Source organism: Solanum lycopersicum, chromosome 1 (assembly GCF_036512215.1).
Source record: "Solanum lycopersicum chromosome 1, SLM_r2.1".
Classification (NCBI taxonomy): domain Eukaryota; kingdom Viridiplantae; phylum Streptophyta; class Magnoliopsida; order Solanales; family Solanaceae; genus Solanum; species Solanum lycopersicum.
In genome coordinates, this window is record NC_090800.1 from 93,971,444 (window position 1) to 93,991,375 (window position 19,932).

The 19,932-nt window shown below is 35.4% G+C and overlaps 3 protein-coding genes across 14 annotated transcripts; 1 reads left to right on the forward strand and 2 right to left on the reverse strand.

The window, feature by feature from the left end:
- Window positions 1-740: 740 nt before the first annotated feature.
- On the reverse strand, window positions 741-9,983 carry LOC101243938 (probable ubiquitin-conjugating enzyme E2 23). 12 transcript variants are annotated; one of them, XM_069290668.1, is made up of 9 exons: window positions 9,639-9,983; window positions 6,424-8,511; window positions 5,833-5,970; window positions 4,030-4,497; window positions 3,533-3,602; window positions 3,197-3,336; window positions 2,789-3,100; window positions 1,511-1,810; window positions 741-954 (listed from the first exon to the last, which is right to left on the reverse strand). In XM_069290668.1, exons 2-8 carry the CDS (start codon window positions 8,509-8,511, stop codon window positions 1,559-1,561), a joined length of 3,468 nt encoding a protein of 1,155 aa, XP_069146769.1. In that variant the 5' UTR covers window positions 9,639-9,983; the 3' UTR covers window positions 741-954; window positions 1,511-1,558. The 12 variants fall into 12 exon arrangements, with proteins under 12 accessions (XP_069146769.1, XP_069146770.1, XP_069146768.1 ...); XM_069290669.1 differs by having other exon boundaries at window positions 741-1,050; XM_069290667.1 differs by having other exon boundaries at window positions 741-1,381.
- A 1,912-nt stretch (window positions 9,984-11,895) lies between these two features.
- Window positions 11,896-15,811, forward strand: LOC101244236 (trafficking protein particle complex subunit 2-like protein). The gene is made up of 5 exons (NM_001324399.1): window positions 11,896-12,040; window positions 12,128-12,224; window positions 13,445-13,523; window positions 13,854-13,935; window positions 15,297-15,811. The coding sequence occupies exons 1-5, from the start codon at window positions 12,008-12,010 to the stop codon at window positions 15,435-15,437; spliced, it is 432 nt and encodes a 143-aa protein (NP_001311328.1). The 5' UTR covers window positions 11,896-12,007; the 3' UTR covers window positions 15,438-15,811.
- Window positions 15,812-15,888: 77 nt separating this feature from the next.
- LOC101255444 (probable 26S proteasome non-ATPase regulatory subunit 3) lies at window positions 15,889-19,000 on the reverse strand. Its single transcript, XM_004231405.5, has 8 exons — window positions 18,797-19,000; window positions 18,226-18,416; window positions 17,920-18,048; window positions 17,691-17,827; window positions 17,563-17,617; window positions 17,363-17,473; window positions 16,944-17,183; window positions 15,889-16,511 (listed from the first exon to the last, which is right to left on the reverse strand). The coding sequence occupies exons 1-8, from the start codon at window positions 18,954-18,956 to the stop codon at window positions 16,080-16,082; spliced, it is 1,455 nt and encodes a 484-aa protein (XP_004231453.1). The 5' UTR covers window positions 18,957-19,000; the 3' UTR covers window positions 15,889-16,079.
- Between the last annotated feature and the right edge of the window lie 932 nt (window positions 19,001-19,932).

Genomic DNA, 19,932 nt, shown 5'->3' on the forward strand with positions numbered 1-19,932 from the left:
TGACAAAAATTGTCTAGTGTACTGTTCAACTTCTAGAATGACATGTTTTTCTTATTGGGAATGATGATAGTGATCCAAACTTTGGGCAAGAAAGGAGGGTTTATAAGTTTTAATGAAGGTTGTGGAATTACTTGGTAAATTTGTGTAGAAGAACTCCAACTCCTAAACACCCTGTCTATATGTTTCAGCCCCTCCGTTTGAACTTGTATTGGCCCAATTTAACTCACAACTGAACCATTGCACTCTGTATTTGAAGCAGTCATTATCAGATGAAACTGATGGACTGGAAAGAACTGAAAGGTTTGTTTGTTGTAGTCATAATTGGTGAAACAACTTTGATAACAAATTATACACTTTTTTTAGAGACTTTTCTGGACCTATTTGAGTTAAATGTCCTTCATGGTTTGTTATGGAGTCAAGCAGAGTTGTAAAACATGGCATCAAGAATGCTTTATTAAGAGGCAATTTTTGACCTACCATCTTATAGTGATGCAAATTCTTTCACAGAACATTGGATCTACAGGAAGCTGATAATTTGTATAGGTTTATGTGTTGTGCCCACAATAAAATCAGAATTCCACGGGGAATATATACAATGTGACTAACATCATCAAGCCAGCTCTTTTGTTGGCTTGCTGCAAACAACAACGAAGGAAAATGCATGGTCATTCCTTTGCATATTATACGTTCACTCTGTGATAAATAAGCTATTGTTCTAAATTCGAATCATAGAAATGCAATTAAAAAGATGGCAAGTGGATTTTATTCAGTATTACGCAAAGCAACAGTTTCAAGAATTACAAGGCACCCCAAACCCAACGAGATACAAATGTCTCTAGTACCAAAAGCAAAGAATAACACAAACCACCTTTGGTGCGTGCTGAGTATGATTCATGTTATTTTACACTGCTATCTCTGTGCCCGCAAATAATGGCAATAAGCTTGAAATTTGACCTACAAAGATGAATGGAAATTCACGAGCATTGTTACGCAAAGAAAATCCTTGCTAGCAATCCAATTCTTCATGCCTTGAAAAACCAGCATAGCAGTCTACCACCCGAAATCAGAATTGAAGGTTAAATGAACTATTGACAATTAGCTCGTAAAACAACCATTTTCTATGAATCAAAATGTTTTTACAGAATTCTCCAAACAGAGAATATGAGTTAAACTAACGACTCCACCAATCATTCACGAAAAAACACAAAAAAAGTTTTTGCTGGTGAACTACCTCCCCAAAATTTGGAGGGGACTACAACAACATGAAAGATAAAACACAAGGACAAACAAGTAGCCAAGTCCAAACACAACCTACTCATTCCTAATCACCTGCGTTAGTTAAGGAAATGTTACAGTATAGCAGCAATCTCTGCATTCCGTCCTATGCAAAAAAAATGACATAGCCCAGCTATCAGCAATGATAACTATCAAATCATATCCCAAACAAAAATACACCAAACAAGAAATCATCAAATGCCTTTTGACATTCGGAAATGTTTAAAAGGCTGACCTTGGCTGGATTGAACAATGATATACACCAAATGCTTCAAAATCTCTGCTACAATTGGTGGAGATGTTGGTACTCTTCACACTCGACTCCTATTTCTTTCAGAGCCAAGAAAAGTTTTGGTACAATTTTAGCCAGCATCAGCTTGAAACCAACTGAATTTGAATTAGCGCTGCTGTTATTGCTTACGGAAGCATCTTTTATGAGTGAGCCAATAAGGAATCCTTTCATGTAAGCGTCACAGGCCTTGAGGATGTAATAACCACGCATCCTAAAGTGCTCTCTGATAAGCTCTTCAAAATCCTATTTCAATCCAATATTTTGGAACCAGTAAAGCATAGTGCCAAAGGTGATAAATACCAAACAAGTTAACAAAAACAAACATGAGGAGCAGGTGATAATAAACAACAAATGCTTCCCAACCTAGTATTCCATTAACAAAAAGTAGGTTCCATGACCTATTTTTCCTTTATGCAGATATAGATATGATTCTCTCACTAAAAAGGTGAAATGAGCAGGTGAGACAATGGATATACACAAAGAAGTAACAAAAGAGATGTAACAACAACATACCCAGGGTAATCGCACAAATGTTAGAAAAATGGATTAAACATCATCTAAAATATTTTATTTATATTTTGCCTATTTAGAGTTTGGTGGTAGTCCATAAATGAGAGTCTATGGTAAGAGGATCATGCACGTTTGTGCTTGGTGGGTTAAGTGAGGTGGTGAATGTAGGCTAAACCTGACGAAGGGATATGGAGAGAAAGTTGTCCATTGAGGCTGACATCTTGAGTAGGGGATACACAGGAGAGGAAGACCTAATGCTACATCAATTTGATATGGTTCAAAAGGCACCCTTCTTTATTATTTATCTTTACGTTTTGGTATCTTATTATTATGTCCGATCTAGAAATTTGTTGTGTTGAGTTGCTGACAGTAAAGACATCAATTGCCCGCTTTATAAGTATTAAGAAGGAAACTGGTGGATCAGAAGCCTATACCATTATTTGATGGATTTAAGTCTAACTACTATCAGCACTGTTGTAGTTTTATCCAGTTAAGGTAACTACACGTGTTTAATAAAATGAGAAGACATGCCAAGCCTGAAGAGTCATAGATTACAGTTCTTGTATGGGGAGAAAGAAAGAGAAAAGGACAACCCCATATAATTGGTTTCAAACACCTTGAAAACAAAGATGAAATAATGTAATATTATTAAGGATGTTGCCAGATATGTTGTAAGAGATGGAAAATAAAAATAATAAAGATATCAATTACCTTAGGAGGCTTCCTCATCAGATACATCATTGTCTTGCAGTTCAATAAGAAGGTATTTTCGTTGTATGATAGTGAATTTTTTTCTCCTTCAGCTGTCCCAACTTGCTTGTCATAGCCAGCTTCATTGAAATATGGCCTGGAATTCAAGACTAGCCCTTGAAGTGAAACTAGGACTTGAAGTATACTTGAAGATGAAGAATCCCAGACCTCATTCCCTCTGCCCGTCCAAGTATTTAAAAGGCTGAGACAAACCTTCCCTTCCTCATACAAGTTTGGATTTATCCGCCAACCACCAGAATGATAATATGCTAACTGCAATACAACATAAACATTTGAAAAATTAACTTTAAAATGAAGTTACGAGTCAAAAGGAGATTAGAGGCAAATGGTAACATTGAGTAAGCTTACTGGCGGAACATCAGGATACTCAGGTGGAAGGTGGAAATCAAAGAAGAATAAGCCATCTTGGTAAGGAGTCCCATATGCTCCAACAATCACAGCCCTTAGAAGATCCATGTGATCTTCATAAACTCGTACATATATTCCATCTGAAAAAAGAAGTCTGAATGTTAAAGCTGATGATTTGATACTGGACCCCAACTAGTTTGAGATTGAGGTACAGTTAATGTATGCTAAAGTTGATGGTGTCTCTTTAATGTGAAAATAACAATTATAAAATATGGTGAGATAAATTCTATGATAATATACCTACTTATGAAGGAAAAAAATCTATCTGATAAATACCTGGCAGGTTATTCTGAAGGATGTTCCAATCTTGTTGAACTTTCTTAAGCCACTTCCTCCCAGCATTATTCTGCACATAATGATCAACAAGTTTCAGTAGATGACCCCTTTGAAATGGGATAGAACTAGTCCTTGTCAGGGACTCAAAGTAAAGGACGCTCACCGGTCACTCATAACTAGCTCACCTTCAGAAACCATGATATGAAGTAACTTGACATCATGCAACACCACAATGCCCTCTCAAACCCCACCCCGAGACCCAAATAGTAAAAGGTGCATGTCTAATAAAAACATACTCGAGAAATGGAGAAAAAGTAGTGCAACACAAGTCATGAACCACCTTGTAAATGGAAAAGAGTGATGGATCAAGGATTCATTTAGAAATTCTAAGTAGGGGAAAGAAGTACTAACTAGAACCAGAATCTAGAATACATTTTCTAATACATTAGTGAAGAAGTGGAACAATTTATCAGGAAGAACTTGGAGGCAGGACTAACCTGGCCACTTGTACCAAGAAAATGATGATCATAAGGATCTGTTGTGATATCAAAACGTTTAAAACTATATGTTTGGTCATCATGTTGATCTGAGGAATTTCCCATTTCTGACGTCAAGTTAGCTTCAATGACGTCTGTCACTTCCATAGTGTCATGATCTTCTGCATTTCCGGCAGCAGGTAGCCTTGGAGAATTATCGAGGTCTCCGGACCTTTGGGACCATGAATCATCGCCGGTAAATATTTTGGCAAATGTTCCCTCCCTTTCTTCATCTTCACTTCTGGAATCTAAACTCGAAGAATCAGTCTGTTTGCGGCCCCTAGAAAAAATTCCAGAGGCCAGCCTGGTCACAAATCCTAGTGCAGCCAGGGGAATAGACAGAGCCCCGTTCCTTCCTGAATCTTCAGTGGCCATGGCACCATCTTCATCTTCAATACTGATGTCAGTAGCATTTGTTGTTCCAAGTTCCTGAAGGAGATCACGCTGTTCATTACATCATACTAACACAAATAGAAACTAGCCACTTATTCTCACAAAGCAGTTGAAATAGGTACTAGTTTAGTTAATCTCCTAACCTTCCTTCAATGTATAATAAGGTAACTTTCTTCACATCAGATACATTATTTATATTAATAATGTGTGAAGTTGTAAGCTAATCAGCAGACATTAAATCTAAAGAAGTTATGTTTATCAACAAAAAGATAAAAGAATATAAATAAGAAGGAAAGAAAAAGAAGGCATCTGTGTCTACAAAAGCTCCACTCTTTGAAGGGTTACTCTTTCTTGCGATAAGTGACAAAGCATTGTCTAAATGGGACAGCACAAGAGATTGCTGATGATGTGCATACCTTTTGGAGGGTTACTTGCAATCCCCCTTTTGACAAGTAGTTGAATATTGAAATAGGAGGAGCACAAATGCTCTAGCGAGGAGGTGCGAGAGGTGGATGGTGATAGGTTTGAGGAGAGGTAAAGGTAGACTGAGGAAGAATTGGGGAGAGGTGATTAGACAAGATGACACATCTGCAACTCACAGAGAACATAATCTCAGATAGGAGAACATGGAGATTGACGATTAGGGTTGATGGTTAGTACTCTGGAGCCCAAAGCCCCGATCTATGCCCTTACCAGTATTATTATTAATATTATTATTATACTTGCATTGTCCTATGATTCAATTCTATTACTATTATAGTTTCTTTTACTTTGTCTATCTTTACTATTTTAGTATCAGTACTTCTCTTTCAATATTTTCATCATATCTTTTGTCTCTTGCATTTCTTTCCAACCTGTTTGAACCTGATTTTCTTGTGTTGAGGGTCCGTCGGAAACAACCTTTCTACCCCACAAAGGTAGAGTAAGGTTTGCTGACACCCTACCCTCCCCAGACCTCACTTAGTACTATAGTGGGAATGCTGTTGGCTGAAACAGATTATTTGCACCAAAATGCAAAACCAGCCATACTATGAAGTCTCTACTTAATTTGAAAAAAAATAAATTATTTTGCTCCATCAAGGGCGCGAAAATTTTGAAGTTCTAAGACGATGAAATGAAAACAAACAGAACCACGTGGTACTGGTTGAAATTTATGTTTAAATCAAACATAACAAATAATATCAGATAAATAATGACAGTATTCTAGCAATCACCAACAACCCTTCGGGTTGGCCCAGTGGTTTGAGCTTGGGACTTCCATGTTGGAGGTCTCAAGTTCGAAACCCCTTGCCAGCGAACCCAAAGGGTAGCGGCTGCGGGTTTCCCTTGTCGTCAAAAAAAAAAATTAAAAAAAATCTAGCAATCACCAACCTCTTCTACGTTCCCAAGAGTCTCCCTTTCATGATCTTCAACTGTTTCCCAGCTAGCTACATCATCACCAACATCACTTCCAGCCACAATAGACTCATCATCATCACGATCAACAACATAAATTGCTTGAGGCCCAACCTGAAGAAACCAGAACTGGAGCCTCACAATATGAATTTAAATTTGTGGCAACTGTCATAAGAATGCACCGCCACCTTAAGAAAAGAAATTTCTCTTGGTGTTCTAATGAATTGTGCATCTATACAAATAAGAAGAACTGATCTCAGGAATAATGATCAAAGATAGACACCAGCATGGAAAATGCAAGTCCCATTTTTTGTTCCTTTTCCCAGTTTAACAGTGCAGAGAGAGTATGAATTGATGTATCGGTGTTTTAGTTTCAATAGTAAATACCCAGATAAAAAGTCAATCTCAGAAAAAGAAAACAGACATACAAGTTATGAAGGATGATAGAAGAGCAAAGATAAATGGTGAAAGTCTTCACAATAGCCATGGAGTGAACTATTAGAATCTAGGGGCATGCTGAACATGCAATTAGAAATTGGAGAACGAAAGAAAAAACTTGGTAAGTACCAGGGATATCATCCCATCAGCCCACGTGACTTCGATGTCTCCATTTCTTAGTCCAGTAATATTCCCAACCCAGGAGAGATCTGAAAATTGGGAACAAGTATCGTCACTTGGAGCGGCTTCTGCTTCATTGCATTTTGAATGCTTTTGCTCGTCTTCTTTGGCTTCAACTGGAACCAACAGATGTTCTGATTCTTCTGTAGATGTCAAAACAGAGCCCACTTTTGCTGGTAGAGAAACAGGTAACAAACGAACAACAACGTCACCGTAACAATAGTCATAGTCAGGATGCCCCTCCAGCTCATATACGCTGACCACTTCCTCTTTGTCAAACTCCTTGGGGTCCTCTGCCCTGGTAACTAGCTTTAACCACCTCACAGAAGCTGTACGCTCCTTTGCATTAACACTTTTCACAACTCCAACACGCCTAACATCATTAGAATCGTCAGCATCATCAGCAGCTTTCTCGACAACATATTGTTCAGCAACAAATTCATGATCCCCGGGGCTTTCAATAGGGATCAAGGATGTGGATTCCAAGCCTCCTTCTATTTTTCCATCCTGCCAAGCAACATCAACAGATGTCCTAGTATTCACAATTAGAAGAGCTCTTTCAAAATTTTCCTCTTTCTTACGTGCCTTTTTATCTCTCCTAACCACAACTTTGCGGATCTTTTTACGATGAAGGGGCCATGACTCTTGGCCTGATTCCTTAGAAAGTGACAATGAATTAGCACATGTACTGGACTCTGCAAGGTAATCATGCTCTAAAGTTTCACAATTTCCATCCACAGAAGATTCCACATCAATTTCCATACAGTCACTATTTCCTGTTGATTCCTCCAAATGGACAACTTCTGAATCACCATCTGTTAAAGGTTGAGAAGATTCTGATACAGTTTTGGTGGAGTCACTTAGTTGTAATTTTGACAATTGCTTGTCTAAGGCAAAAGATGAAGGAAGAAGACACCAGTCACCTAGTTGCCAGATTGCATGAGAAAAACAAGACATCAGTTTCAAATTCTTTGGGTTTTGTTCTTCAGCTGGAGCAGTGGATGAATCGGGCCCATATCCAGCAGATGCAATCCAGTAGATGAAGACAGAACCAACAGTAACTTTAGTTACTGTACCTTCTAACCTATTTGCTTTCCATGAGCCAGATAACCATCTGGAATTCTTGAAAACTGATGATGAGCTAGCTTTTACACGCTGACCAGGATAGAAAGGAAAATGTCCATCTTCAAGGCCATCCCTACCAACTGGTTTAAGACGTAAAGGGTCAGCCTTCATAACTTTACATACAGAACCATCATCAAACATCACTGTGACATTATCAAAAACATCATCAATTCTACCCAACCAAGGGCCAAGGACAACATAATCACCAACTGTAAAACCCCGAACACGTTTCAACTCTCTAGATGAGACATCTTTAAAAATAGAGCCATCGTGCGCTAATAAATCTACAGATATATTGATATCAACCACGAGTCCTACTTGACCTGTTGGATCAGAAGCTGCAGCGACATAATCACCATGCAGAAATCCTCTATCGACAACTATGACATTATTAATACTCTCTGTAGACTCAGACTCATCCATCCAGAGGACTCTAACATGGTCTGCGATAAGCGGATCACTCTTACAATTACTACGGTCTTTGTTCCCATCATCAGCTTCCTCAGCCTTTTCATTGTTATCCCTATCGTCTTCCGTGTTGGAATCATCACCACCATCATCATCATCAGGACCACCACCACCGTCGTCATCATCATCATCGTCTTCTTCTCCATCATCCTCATCTTCATCTTCATCATCAGTTAAGCTGCTATCTGAATCTGAGTCACCAGCAACCTCAGTCACAAGACCAATCTTACCATCAGTTTTGCATTTCACAACATCTTGTCTATATATATAGGATACATTCTCTAAGTTCCGGAGAATCTCTCCCGGCTTGCATTCTGATCTAACTTTTGGATCCAAGCTAGCCCCATTTGCAAAAGAATTGCCTTCTATCGAATTGCTATTATCGTTTGCGTTTGCAGTGGGTTTAGCATTACAGGAAGCATCATGATGTTGGCCAGCTTCCATCTAACAATCACAAGAAAGAAGACTAAGAGAAATTCATTCAAAAGCCTTAGTGTACATCCCACAATCAAACAAATGTCAACTTTGCGAATGAGAGTGGACTGGACAATTCACTTAAATTGGTTTATCGAAAAAGAAAGACAACCTTATAACCTGAACATTTAGTCCAAGAATATCAGTGATAAAAACTACTAATAAATCTATCAGTGCTAAGAAATATGAAGCAACAAAATTATGTAATTAAAATATTCAGTTCAACAACAACAAGAAATCTCACAAAGTAGGGTCTGGGGAGGGTAGAGTGTACAAAGACCTTACCTCTACCTCCAAGAGGTACAATTCCAAATCAGAAGCAACAAAATTATGTAGTTAAACATATTCAGTTCAATCATTTGAAACAATAGAAATGAAGTCCATTTATTTTCTCTCAAGGAAAAAGGAACCGCATTCATAAAAGCAACTTCACCACAATGCACTTCCAATAACAGCATCACTGCATTCTCAAGCTCGGACGAAGCACAATCATGATATAAAGTGAAAAATTGTCTATATTATAGACCAATGTTTCAGTCGAATTATCTAATGTACCTAATGAAAAGAAATGACCCTAACCAAATAAACCACCTAGGGCTAGTAGCTTAGAGCTGTGAAGGTTTAACTAATTCATATATTAGTATTGACCAAACAAAAAAGAGAGTTTAGAAATGCCTCTATCAAATGGCACAGAACATCTAAATAGTTAAACTCGGTTTGAATTCACCACACCCTATATAGAAAAGGTTCAAATACAGATTCTGGTCAAATTTTTCATCTTTTGTCAGAATCCTACATCAGCGAAACACAGCCTCCATCCAAATCCACTCATGTAACCCTATCTTCAATTTACCAGAATGACCCGATCATTCCTTGAAATTTTCCGTCCAGCAAACTAACATCCCTTCCTCTAACACACATTGAGATCAAAAGATTCCCGCATACCTCAAAAAGAACAATACTCAACTAAAAAGATTCATACCCAGAACTAAAAAAAGAAAACAATGAAGTTCCAAGAAAGAAAAAAAAATTTAAATCTTTTTATCCATTTTCAATTTCAAGAATGTCAATGAAGATGAATAAGATGACGAATATACCTTCGGAATCGGAAACTTAGCAGATTATAAGGACCCACGAAGCAGGAAGCTATTGCGATTGCATTCGGAATGAACGGCTATCTCTTCGCCGGTCGATTGATCGTCAATATGTGTATACATACAGCTATATATATATATATGTTTAAAATTGTATATTTTTGCATTCAACATCTGCAGAATGAGCTAAAGAGGTGAGCCGAGCCGAGCCGAGCTGTGTGAGGTGAGGGGCAAAAATGTCATTACGTGCCTTATAAGTCTTTTTGATGGTATAGGTCATTGTAAAGTACCCGATTACCCTCAGCTTTTTCTTCTTTTGGAAATGACATTTATATTTCTTTTATTTCTGTTTATTAATTATTAAATTTTTTGGATGTTTTATTTTTTAAAATTTTTTCTGTGCAGTCAGAATATTTTTCCTCTTGAGAAAAAGAACAATGCTTTTCTTAAAAGATTGGAAGAAGCAAAACTATTTTGTCACGAAATTCATATCCCTCAACAAGTTAAGAATATTATTTGATGAAATGGGAATTAAAGATTTGTTTTCTTTCGATTATTGATATAAAAAAATATTAGCATTTGATATTTGTATTAAATCATAATAGTTTATTATAATTAAGTCAAAACTTATGAGCATAATTGATTGAGTATACTATATTAGATGTAAGTTTTTGTCTTGATTAATAATTAATAAAAACATTTAAGTTTATTGATTTATAATATAGACAAGTTATATATAAGAGTATTTGTTATAGGCCATATTAAATTTAGATAAGATTACATTAAACAACTTGCTTGTTTTTCCTATTTACTTCAATTATTCTGCAAATTTGATTCAGTGTATGAGATTCCTACCCATTATCATTTTTATTTATCAATATTATAAGTACATATATAATGAAAAAAAAATGGTTTCAATTTTATGTTTTTGAGAGTTTTATTTTACTCAATTAAGACAAACCAATAACAATTTTAAGAGGAATGTTGCATTTATTTATAATTTTCCCCTCCATTTTTTTTTAATTGTTCAATGCATTAAAAATAAGTGTTAGTTTAAAAATTAAGAGATTATGTATCGTTATTATTAATATTTCAATTATTTTCAATTAATTTCCCATTAAAATATGACTTATAGGAATAAATACATTACTTTTTCATTCTTCTTTTACCTGTCCAAAGGATATTTTTTCAATTATACACATTTTATTTTTATTATTGAATATTATTCTTTTTTTAACATTTATATCATGTAAAATAAGTAATACATATATAATAAGATTATTTTTTATTTAATACTTTTTAATGGCGAGTCAAGTCAAATATAAAAAAACTAAAATTAATAGAAAAATCACTATTTTATATTTATTATTTTTTATGAGTATGATAATTAAATATGAACAAATAACACAATAAAATGAACATAAGTCCAAGAATAACGTGTAGGTGAAAAACGAATCTAGTAAACATGAAAAATAGGGAAGTTTTCAAATTTAATTTTGTTATTTCACTAAATTTGTCATTTTGGTTTGCTCCAAAACATAGTTATTTACTTATTTGGACACCACTTATTTGAGCAAGGTGACTCCAAAAACTAAAATAGGAAAAATTATGAGGAGGAATCAAAACAAATAATAATTGCAATTTGCAAGAAAGAAAGAATATATTTATTTGATTCATATATTAGAAAAAAATAGTTTATTCTATTTAAAAACTATAATAAATTAGAGGGGTTTATTATATTCACCTTAATATTAAATAATTACATAAAGTAATATTAATCAAATTTACGATAAAAGGTTAATTTAATAAATATTATATTTTTAGTAAAAGAACTTTTGAAAATGTATCAGGTAATAGATATTGAGGCAAACTCTTTATATATTTTATTTGTTATATAATATTTATTTTTTACACGTCTTTTAAAAACATATTTAGTAAAAGAGTCATTCATATTTTACTCTTTAGAATCTTTTTCACTATTATCACTTTGAATGAACTACTTTTAGTAAAAACAACAATTAAAATGCAGACGTTATTTTTTGTTTTAAATATTTATGTACTATATTTATGGGTGATTAAAATTTAAAACATCAAAAAACTTATGAGTAAATATTTTTGATGCTTATAAGTGAGAAATTTAAAAATGTGAAATCGCGAGATAAAATATTCGTGCATAAAATATTATTATAAGGAACTAGTAATTAAAGTAGTATTTGAATAAAAATCAAGGTTTTGAGAAAAAATAAAATTGATTTTTAAGTAACAGAAGTATCAAATATTTTTGACGAATCCTCGTTAATAGGACTACCAAATTTGCACATCTGGGAACACTGTAAATTTTCTTCTTTCCGGTGATCCTCCCGTCGGAGAAGATGATCGTTTGCGTTGCCGTCGTCGGTCACCAGGTACTCCAACTTCTCTGTCTCCGCTCTCTTTCCTCTTTTAAGAGTTGAATTAGAAAATAGCTGACGAATTTGTTTGTGATGGGACAGAACAATCCACTTTACATACAGAGTTTTACTGAAGCAGATGATGCCCTAAAGCTTCATCACATTGTCCATTGCTCCCTTGATGTTGTCGACGAGAGAGGTTTTCATTTCTCACCAATCAACTTCAAAAGAAATACCCATAATCTGTTTTATGCTGATCTTGCTTAAAGTTTTAGTTTCATTAAACCTTACGCCCTAAAATTGTGCAGTACTTGATTTTAGCTATAAGAAAAGAACTTAGTTTAGCTACTACCAAAAAATTTACTCTTGATTCCTAATTATGGTTTGTATGGATTTGGAAAGATCTAGAACATTATAATTAGGGCTTTTTGAGGGAAAATGGGCATAATTAGAGTCAGTAATAGTTAGTGTTATTCAGTCAGGAGATACTAGCTAGTTAGTTTTATTCATTCAGGAGATTCTTCCATAGATTGTATAGCAAGTACTTCGAGTAAGATCTGGATCAGAAAAGGGTAGAATGAGACAATTATCTGCATTTGTGAGGCTAAAGAAGCTGTATTTCGTTCATTTTTATTTTTTATTTGATTATCTCTGGTAGAATGCAATCAAATTGGAACCAGTAAACATAATCAGGAAACTTTCCTTCTTGATCACAGTGGGATTTTTTTTTGAAAATTAGCATATGAGGTGAAGGCCTTCTCCAAATACCATCCATTTCACTTATCTGGGAGATAAAAGGGAAAAAAATACCATCTTTTAAACGTCAAGTCTGATACTCCAATTACTAAATCAGAAAGATTAAGTCAAACTACTAGGACAATGAATAGCAGCAGGAGAATATTGTTGGATAGTCTCCAAATTATAATCAAATTAATGGCAGCAGAGACTTTACTATTTTTAGGTCTCTTGTCTAGGTATACAGTTCTTGTTAAATATGATTCTTGTTTTGTATTATGTGGAAACAAAAAGGAAGCTGCTGCAGATGGAGCTGTTTATTTTAAATGTAATTGTGATCCCTACCTGTTATGGCTTCATGACTGAAGTCTTGGTTCACCAGAGAAAAGTTGACAGTCAGACAACTACCAATTGACCGCCTCACTACCTGCTGCTTGTCCTATCAGACATCCTTTTTTTTATGAACAATATGCTCTTTAATAGGACAAAAGAGGATTTACTGTGAAATCCAAGACAATGGGGTTGTGTAATGGAGTTTTTATCTCTTGACTGTACTTTGTGGACTTTCATGTTTTCTGGTCATTTATTATTTTCCTGAGAATTTTGCTTAATTAGCACATAATGATGTCAACAGTCATTTAACTTTTTTTATCTTTTGACAACTTCATCTGTTGTTTGTTACAGTGAACAATCCAAAAAAATCTAGCCCCACTCTGAACGAGACATTTCTTGGCCTGCTATATCCAACTGAAAACTACAAAGTGTGAGTAAATACTCTTAATCTCTCTTGGTAGAGGAACTCTTCTTTTGGTAATTCAGAGCTGGTATGATTTTTGAGCTATGTTACATAAACTCTTGATTTGCCAAGATATATCTGCGTAAAATGGGTGTGGCGTGATGTGGCTGTTCCGTGTCGATCTTTTAAAGTTCACCAAAATCTTTCTTACAAATGGTTATAGCCCATAACGAATGAGTAACTGCATATACACTGAATAAGAACCGTAATACCAGAGTCCACTTAACATAGCCTTTGTGAACATATAAGATCATTGACATTCAACCTTGTCTAATATATCTGATAATATATTTTCAGGTATGGTTATTTGACTAATACAAAAGTGAAACTTATATTGGTAACAACAGATCTTGATGTTAGAGATGCCGATGTGAGAAATGTAAGTGCTGATTCTCTCATATTGTTGCTCTTATATTGGTTGATTTACTTCATCTTTCCCTGTTCCAACCAGCCTATCTGCTGCTATTGAGGCATAATGCATTTTCGAGTTAAAGTAGTAAATTTCGTCATCTGAGTTTGATAAAAATTTGAAAGAAGTGGAATTATTCTTCATTGTATTTCTGACTTGGGTTCTGTGATAATTCGTAATGTACGTAGGAAAGACCAGAGTTACTGGGTGGAATTTTTTTTTTTTTTTTGTTCTTTGTTGCTTATGACAGAATGAATATCTGAAAATTTTGTCTTGACCTATTTAGGTATATTCTGCAAATAGACAGCTAAAAAAGGTCAAACAGACTCCTCTTGTGTCACAGTATTCCATTCTTTTTTGTTTTGAGGCCAATTAGTCTTGTTCACTTAAATCAAGTGGATCAGGACTTGTGTGTGAGTCTCTGTGGCAAAACAAGTCAGAGCCAGTTTTACCTGATATCTAACGAAGTGTTCATTAGGATAGGTTTCTTTATCACAGTGTGCTGTTAACGTAGCTTCATCTAAACATTAGCTATTTCCTTTTTTATTTTTTGAGAAATAGAAACATTACGTATTTCCCTAAATTGGTAACTGGAAACTTAAGGCATATCTCCCCTATGTTGATCGCAAGTCAATCTTCTCAGTCTTTATTGGCTCGAAGCTGATTGAATATTACTTTTGTTTCTATAACCGTGGTGTCCAGGCCACCTCAACTAATTCCACGAGGTACCTGCTACTTCTTATCAGCACAAGATCTGGGTAACATTGTCCACCAAGGCTTGGACGGATAGGAAGAATCACCTAGTGTTTTTGTGTCACTGGGAATTCAACCAGAGACCTCATGGATATTACTGTTAATCACATTCTTACAAATCATTGCAGTTAGGAGAAGTTATGAAGAAAAACATAGAACCAAAGTTATAAACCTCTGAACTGCTAAGACCATCTAATTTCGCAGTTTGCCACTTGCTAGTGTCAGTCTTCCATAGTAAAAAAGCAGTAGCGTAGTCCCTAGTACGTAAAGCCACATTGATGTATTTTATAGCTCAAAAAAATGGACATCCAGCCTCCCAATGTAAAACTCAAAAGCACTGTTATCATCATGAATGAACAACTGCAAATGAGATAATTTATTCCTCCAGTTTGGTTAAATGGTACCTCTATGCGAAACTGGGAGTGCTTTGTTTGAATGATATCAATGGCTATATGTTGAATAAATACTGTTGAAGCATATTATATTACAGATTTTCCAACTTCTATATCATGCATATGATAATCAGCCTCTAGCATAGCAGCTTCCTTAATCTTTTTTTTGGTGGAAATTATTCACAGTTTTTCAGGAAATTTCATGCTGCATATGTTGATGCTGTGTCAAATCCATTTCATGTTCCTGGCAAGAAGATAACATCCAGAACTTTTGCTGAAAGGGTTAGCACTATCGTCAAGTCTTTTGGTTTGAGTTCAGGTAGTTGAATGACTGCTCTTGAAGTCATTTTGCAAGCCACTCCAGTGACTTCTCTCCCAAGCTGATGAACAAAGGAAGGATGAAGAGCTTATTTTTGCAAACTAGCTTGAAGGGTATTTGTCAAATTTGCTACCTCACATGACAGTAACCAAAACAGACAAGTACTTTCTGTGTATTTTATTTCATTGATTTTAAGATTTACTGAACACACTGTGGAATAGATAATTACTGGTTTCAGTTTGAGTCTTATGTACTTTGCGTGACTGTTGCATTTGTTCAAGTAAACGAAACTCTCATAGAGCCACCATAAACAGTTAATATTTTGCTCTGCATCATAGAACATTTGATACTAGCACTTTAGCAGTATCATATTCTTCTCTAATTCTTCCATTTTTTCTTCATCTCAACAGAAATGAGATTATACTAGTGGAAAAAAGACTTTATGAATGTCTCGAGAAATTAAAGAAATATTGTTAATTGGTAGTATACTTGAAATTTAAAATGATTAGAGAATATATTCTTTTCATGATAACCTAGAACGTGGATTGACAACCTATAAAATTCTATACATTGTCAGTGTATAAGGGCATCCCTAATCCAAATGATAATTTTATAAGATTTTGATTCTGTTAAAAGCTTTGTTTACGTTGCTACACAACTTTATTTATCAAACCCTGTGGAAATCTTAGAGCACGGAGAGCCTCATTGTGCATACTGAGACAGAAGTTTATTCTCGAGTCAAAAGCAATTTGAGGCTCATTTGTGGAGTAAACATCTTCAGTTGCTTTTGATACCAACCATCCATTGGCATGGTCCAATGTGGCATCAATTGCACCATCTCTAATTGCTTTGGCTACAATGTTCTCAGCATCACCAATTGGATTTTCAAGATCCAAGTTTAGTTTCTTGGCAATGTCAGCCAGTGAAATGCGAGTGTATGAGACACTGACGTTCTTGATCCCTGTCCTTATGACATTATGCCTGACTCTGTTAATCAAGTTACTTGTTTTGTCTTGGCTGAATGTGCTGGAAAATTTCTCAGCTACTGTTCTAAATAACTCTAGATCTCCAACACGAAAAGCCTGCAAAGACAAATATAAGCTCAGAATATGTGGAGTAATTTATTTACTTGCCTACTCAGCCTCAAAAGCTTGCTTATGAGGTGAGAAATCTCATTCTGCCAGCTAATGTAAGACTCTAACAAAACCCTCTCTCCCTCCACGACCCACGTCCAATCTGGATATCTGGAGTGTGAACAAGGGAGCCCAGCACTGGAGAAACTAAGAAAGGGATGAGTTCGACTCTGACAAAAAATATGCCTAGAGCCTAACTTAGATCCAAAAACGAACTCATGATATGAGGACTATCCAAGACCATATAAGGAGATAATAGCACACTCCTTAATGCTTATCAATGTGCCACATTAAGCTAAATGTCTCAAACGGATTTTCAGGTTTTTGGAGTATCTTTCCAGCTTATAACTAAGCATTTCAGTTTGGTCATCCAATACTCACATTTGTCAGCACAAAGTATGGTCTCAATGCTTTTTCCATTCTTTTCTGTGTAAAAATAGTCCTCTCAGGGATCTCTCCAAGCAATAAATGGACTATAACAGCCCACTTATTGCATTGTATTTTGAAACCAACAGCAGTAGTTGGACCTTTCTGAGCAGCTTGAAGAAGACAATCTTTGGCATCTGTATACTCCAACTGAATTGTCTTTATCTTTCCCTGGTAGAAGAGGTATCTGCAAAACTGTAAAGAAAGAAAGCCAACGCCAGTAAGAGAAACCATGGTGAAGACAAGGCATATTACCTGCTACGACCTGTTTAAATATATTGATAGTGTAAAAGTTGTTTTCATTGTTGGTGTGTATAGAAGTCAAAAATCCATAAAGAGTACACACCCCTACAAAATCTGGTCTAGAAACATACCTGTTGGTTAGAAAGAGCTTCAAAACGGTGGGCCTTTGAACGAATTTTTTCTGCTTGATCATACAAGTTGTAGTGAAGGTAATTTCGTAGTAACAGATTAAGAAGTGTTTCCTGTGGCATAACTCATAAACCAGCCATAAGCTATAGCAGTTTTCACTATAGAACAAACACCAAAGAGATGATATGCATATCTCACAAACCTGACTGAACTTATTATGGTGTATTGTGGCACTCCGGTATAGAGCAAGCAAGTTACTGTTGGTAAAGAGAAGTTCCTATTAGATAGAACACAGAAGTAATAGCCAGAGAAAAATATGAACGAACTTACCCTCGGATTTCAGCAAGATCACCAGCAAGCTCAAAACTTAAAGAGTAGTAGAAGTAGAGTCTTGATGCAAGAACATCAGCAGTTATACTATTCTTGCTTTTTAGAAGAACAATGCTTTCTGAGGAACAAGCCTTAGCCTGAGGGTAAAACGAATGCTAAATAATTCCATGATGTTTAGGTAGAGATATCCTTACAAAGTTAAGACTAAAAGACAGCCATTTTGCCTCACCTCGTTGTATTTCTTTTGATCAATCAGAAATATTAGAACAAGCAAGTAGCAGAACATCTCGAGTTCAGGCAACAGATGTTTGGATTCTGTTGCAGGCGTTCCCACATCACATTGGCTGTCATGCCTATCCTGTGGCAAGAAGTATAACAATTTTACAAATCAGATACTGCATATCGATGTGTAATACCTGATACAAATGATCAACAGATTTCCAAAGCACAAGACAAACAGAAGATTGACGAATGAATATGTGTTGAATCATAAAGCAAGATCAACAAATATAAGAAAGGTTGACTAGTAATTAACCCGAGGCAGGTATGAAGATAGCCGCTTATGGAACTCAGAACCAGAGATGAGAACATAATTTAGGAAAGCAGAAAGTACTGAAGCCTTTAGTTTGCTCCTGAGTTTCATGGTCAATCTCATAGCCCTGTATATCTTCTGCACTTCACTTGTATATGCTCCACCCTCAATCAGTGAGGCAACTTCCTTCAAATCTAAACCACCACAAACAAACAAAAAAGGCAATGAGAAAAAAATATACTTGCTAAAAGGGGGAATTTTTAATTCTAGTTCCAAAATAGTGAAAAATGCAAAACTTTGACTAGCGAATTCAAGTCAGCTGAAAATTAGGATAGAACTATCTACACTCATGTCTGATAAAAAAAATGAACCTTGGACCTAACTCAACTGCTAAAATAGGTGAGGATTGTTCAAGACTAAAGAGATCAAGTCCCCATCCCACTACCAATATGAGACTCAACACCTAGCATGTGCGCCAGGCCTACCAACTAACTGGAGCGTGAACAATATAATAAATATGTACCTGTAAACAAGAGCATTTTATATATGTAGGAAGATATATAGATGAACATACCTTGCAAAACAGAAGGATCAACTGAGCAGTCATAAACAGAAGGAGGTGATTGATGTTGAACCTTAACCTCTTGATCGTCCATTTTAAAGAGAACCTGAGAAACCCATACAACAACCATTGCAATATAGAAAACAGATACTATAACAATTAAAAAGGCCATTGTTGAAGTTGTCAGATACTGAAAAGCAAACTAAGCTTATATAGAGAGAGAAAGTAGTTACTGAACTTACATATAATTATTAAATGGAAAAAGCAAAAAGAAAAGCACATCACATTTACTAATTTTTATGCTCCTCCTGAAAAGGAAAGTATAAATCTTCTTTAATTGTGTGTTAACATGTTATGGACTCCTATGAATTGAGATAGTGAATTTTGTAAAATTATTTATTGTCGAGGTACTGTGTACTTATTTGATTTGTTGTTAGTTTCTGATTGACATTTAATTGTTTCGGTAACTGAACTTATCATGGCTTGGGTTGGCTGCAAAGTATAAGAGAATATTTGTCCATAAACAATGAGAAGAGCTGAGTTTGAAATTCGTTGATTGAGAATTAAGAAATCGCTTTCCCTTTAGGCCAAGCAATGAAACAAACGCATGGCTTCATTATCTTTTGTATAAAACAAAAACAAGACAGTATTATTATTATCAATCAAGTTCCACACTTGATTTCAATTTTCTAACTAGAAAAATGGTGACTCTTAGCTTTCTTTTTTTACATATTTTACAAAAACAAAGATAATAATTTAATATCCAATTATGCTACCTCCCAACAAAATCTAATGTTCTTTTTGAAGTAGAATGATTAGTCGACTTCCATCCACCATCCTATTTGACAGACATGAAGAAGAAATTCATTCTGTCTAGAGTAAAGACGAAACTTCTAGCCACTCTATTGAAAATCAATCACATATCCCACAGGTGAAATCTCGATAGGGCTCAGACCTTCTGGCCATACCTTGAGAGGTTACTTCAGAGTACCTCGGCTCAAGAAAAAGTGTAACAAAACTGATCGAAAAAGAAATATACACAAAGGAAAGAAATTATGGCAAAATATTACACGACAAAACATTCTAAGAAAAAAAATAAAGAACCTTCAACTCGACCAAAATAGTGTAATAACCAAAGTTCAGCAACA